This window comes from Monoraphidium neglectum, assembly GCF_000611645.1.
Source record: "Monoraphidium neglectum strain SAG 48.87 unplaced genomic scaffold scaffold03938, whole genome shotgun sequence".
In the NCBI taxonomy this organism is placed as follows: domain Eukaryota; kingdom Viridiplantae; phylum Chlorophyta; class Chlorophyceae; order Sphaeropleales; family Selenastraceae; genus Monoraphidium; species Monoraphidium neglectum.
This window is the reverse complement of record NW_014009691.1, coordinates 2,320-5,349: the sequence shown is the minus strand read 5'-3', so window position 1 is coordinate 5,349 and position 3,030 is coordinate 2,320. Positions and strand designations below refer to the sequence as shown.

The 3,030-nt window shown below is 65.8% G+C and overlaps 1 protein-coding gene across 1 annotated transcript; it reads right to left on the bottom strand.

The window, feature by feature from the left end:
• Positions 1-16: 16 nt before the first annotated feature.
• Positions 17-1,421, bottom strand: MNEG_13615 (hypothetical protein; the record flags this gene model as incomplete). The annotated part of the gene is made up of 4 exons (XM_014037913.1): positions 17-20; positions 148-552; positions 746-924; positions 1,269-1,421. 4 exons carry the CDS (start codon positions 1,419-1,421, stop codon positions 17-19), a joined length of 741 nt encoding a protein of 246 aa, XP_013893367.1.
• Between the last annotated feature and the right edge of the window lie 1,609 nt (positions 1,422-3,030).

Here is a 3,030-nt window from a genome sequence, read left to right as displayed (position 1 = left end):
GCGTCAGGTGGGTGCGTCAGCTGGTCGCCCACGCACGTTGGTCCAGGAGCCGCGCAGGCGCATGGGGGGGGGGGCGCCCGGCGGCAGCCCGCCGCCCACCGACGCGGGCCGGCCGTGGCGTGGACGCGGGCGCGAACGCGGGCGCACCTCTTGCCGCACGTCGCACAGTAGTGCTGCGGGCAGCGGAAGAAGCCGCCGCCAGTGCCGACGCTGCACAGCGGCAGAGGTTTGGCGCACTCTAGGTGGAAGAAGCGCCCGCATGCCCCGAGGGAGCACTTGCGCATCGTTGGGTCCTCGAGGCACGTCCCAAACTTGCCGCACACGAAGCAGCGCATGCGGCCCGCTTCACACTCCGGGCAGAACCAGGGCTCTGCGGCGGCGTCCGTGGCAATGCCCGCGCCCTCGGCCGCGCCCGCAGCGCCCTCCACGGACGCAGACGCACCCGCGGCGCCGTCCGCGGCCACGCCCGTGGCGTCTGTGGCCGCGGCGCCGTCCGCGGCCGCGGCTGCGGCCGCGCCCGCGGCGCTAGGGCGCCCCGCGCCGCCGACGCAGCTGCGCAGGGCAGGAAGGGTGTGGGAGGTGAGGAGTCTAAGGGAAAAGGTGAGGAGGCCTGTGCGGCCTCAGCTCTGCACACGGCCGTCCGTCATCGATGAGGCACGTATACTGCGCTGCGCGCACCCAATGCGATCCAGCCCGCCCCGCCCCGCCCCGCCCGTCGCGCCCGAGACCATCCGGCTTCGCTCACGATAGGTGGAACGAGCGCAGGCAGGGCCCCGCGCACGGGACCAGTGCCTTCCACGAGGGGCCGATGCGCTCGCAGCCGCTGCATACGCCTGACAGCCAGCTCGTCATGTTCTTGCGGGGTTGCTTTTTGCGCCAGCGGTCGCGGTACGTCTCCTCCGTGACGCCATTCACCCGCTTCTTCTGCGGGTGGCAGGCGGCGGCGGCGGTGGGGAGCCGTGAAGGTGGGACGCAGCGGTGGGGGGAAGGTGTGCGGCGGGGGCCGCAGGGAAGCGGGGTGCAGACTAGCCAGCTACGGGGGCACCAGGGTGGAAGCAGGCTGGAAACAGGGTGGAAGCTGCGGGCCCCAGGACCTTGGGCGCGGCGCTGTGCGCTGCGCGTGCGCGGGGGCGACCAGCTGTGTCAGGCCGCAGGCATGTCGCATGCGCGCCCCCCAGGGCGCCCATGCGCACCACCTGCCGTCGCATGCGCGCCCACCAGATCACACGCGCACATCAGCGCGGCGGGGTGCCGGCAGCCCCGCTCACCGGTGGCTTGTATTTCTTGGAAGGCCCTGCGTCTGGCACGGGCCTACTAGCACCACGCAGGAGGTGCTCCGGCAGCGCCGCCGCGTCATCTTCGGCCGATGCAGCGCGCAGCAGCATATCGGCGCCGGTCTCCGCCGGCGACCCAGCACGCATCTCATGGGCTGTGCGCTTGCCTCCTCCGGCCCTTGGGACCCGCGCGGACACAGTCCCTAGGTCTGCTTCAGATCTCGTCCTGATTCGCAGGCAGCCCCTCCAAAGACGAGCATGAGACTAGCACCGCGTGCAAAGCTGTCCTGCAACTTCGACGTCACAAGTGAGTCCCTTGAAGCCAAAGATGCAGAAATTTGCAATAACCGCGGTGGCGAGCGTCCGACGAGCCCGAGCTGGTATGGCCCGCCCGATGATGAATTGCCGAGCGGGCAACCACGCGCTGCCTGCCTTTTGAAAAGGAAAATTACCTCAAGACAATTGCATCTGTCTGGGGCTGCCGCTTTGTGCCCATAAGGATCATCACAAGCTCGGGGATAGTCGCTCGGCCATCGCTACCCCGACAAGCAAGGTGGTAGAGAAAAGTTGCGATGGCCGATTGCAAGTCCAATATCCAGTAACTTGTTTTGCACCACACCAGCTCGATCCCACGTGGGTGTGTGGGCGACTTGGGCGGTGTGTCTATAAAAAATTGTGGTGATGTTGCTTTTGCGCCTCAGTCGACCCTGGCCGAGGAAAACAGGTGAGGACCAGCTTCTCAGCCACCTCCAGCATCGTATGACCGCCGACCCCTGCGTCGCTTGACAGTCCCCTTGACTCCCAGGGAAAGCATCACTATGCAATAGCTGCGCAGGATGTAACCTGCAACCGTAGTGTGACAATATATAACACCAAATTTGCATGCATGCAGTGAGGCGCACGCCGTTACTCTGTGGTGCCTGGAGGAGCTCACCACCGTTGACACCCACAAGGCAAATCTTGCATGCAGCAGTGTGCACAAAGCATGTGGCGCACACATCGAATCCACCAGACAAGAAGCATGCTTGGAATAAAACGGTCTCAAATGCGCTCACTGGTGGGCCCAGCGTATGAGCGGTGACTCGTCGTCATCTCACAGCACAACTGGATCACTTCCAGACGTGCAGCGTTTGGTCAGTCGGGTTAAATGGACCGCCTGTCCAGGACGAGCGAGGCACAAGGGATCCTAGAAACACCACAAAGCAGGCACAGGGGCAGGGTACGGTAGCAGTTATCCTGCCTCCGGGAATGCGCAGCCGATGAGGTGCCGGGCAGGACCACTGCTCCACGACCCCAGGGCCGGGACCAGACCAGCTGCGAGCGCCTGCGCATGGGCCCTTGGCTCGTGGCGGAGAGTGCGGACGGAACAGTGAGATGTCTCTTATATGGTGTGACTGTTGCATGAGGGGCAGGGAGGGGGCACACGAGGGATGCGGCGCCCCAGCGCTCTTGTGTCATTGCAGGTGGACGCGACGTGCGCAGCGGGCGGGACTTCTTGATGGACGTCGACTGCCGCGCCCTTTGCTGACGATGTGCGGCCTGAAGGGCGCGGCCCTGGCAGACAAGGAAGTCTGCCTGCGCAGGACGAGTGGTCCAGTGTCCAGCAGTTGCAATGGCGCACCTGCTCGGGAATGTGATGGTAGAATCGCGCTGAGCTGGACAGCCAGGGCGGGAGCGCGCCAATGCCATGCTGGCAGCCGTCCTCGCCGCCCGAAAGCGCTCGCTGTTAGCCAGGGCGGCGGCATGCGGCCACAAG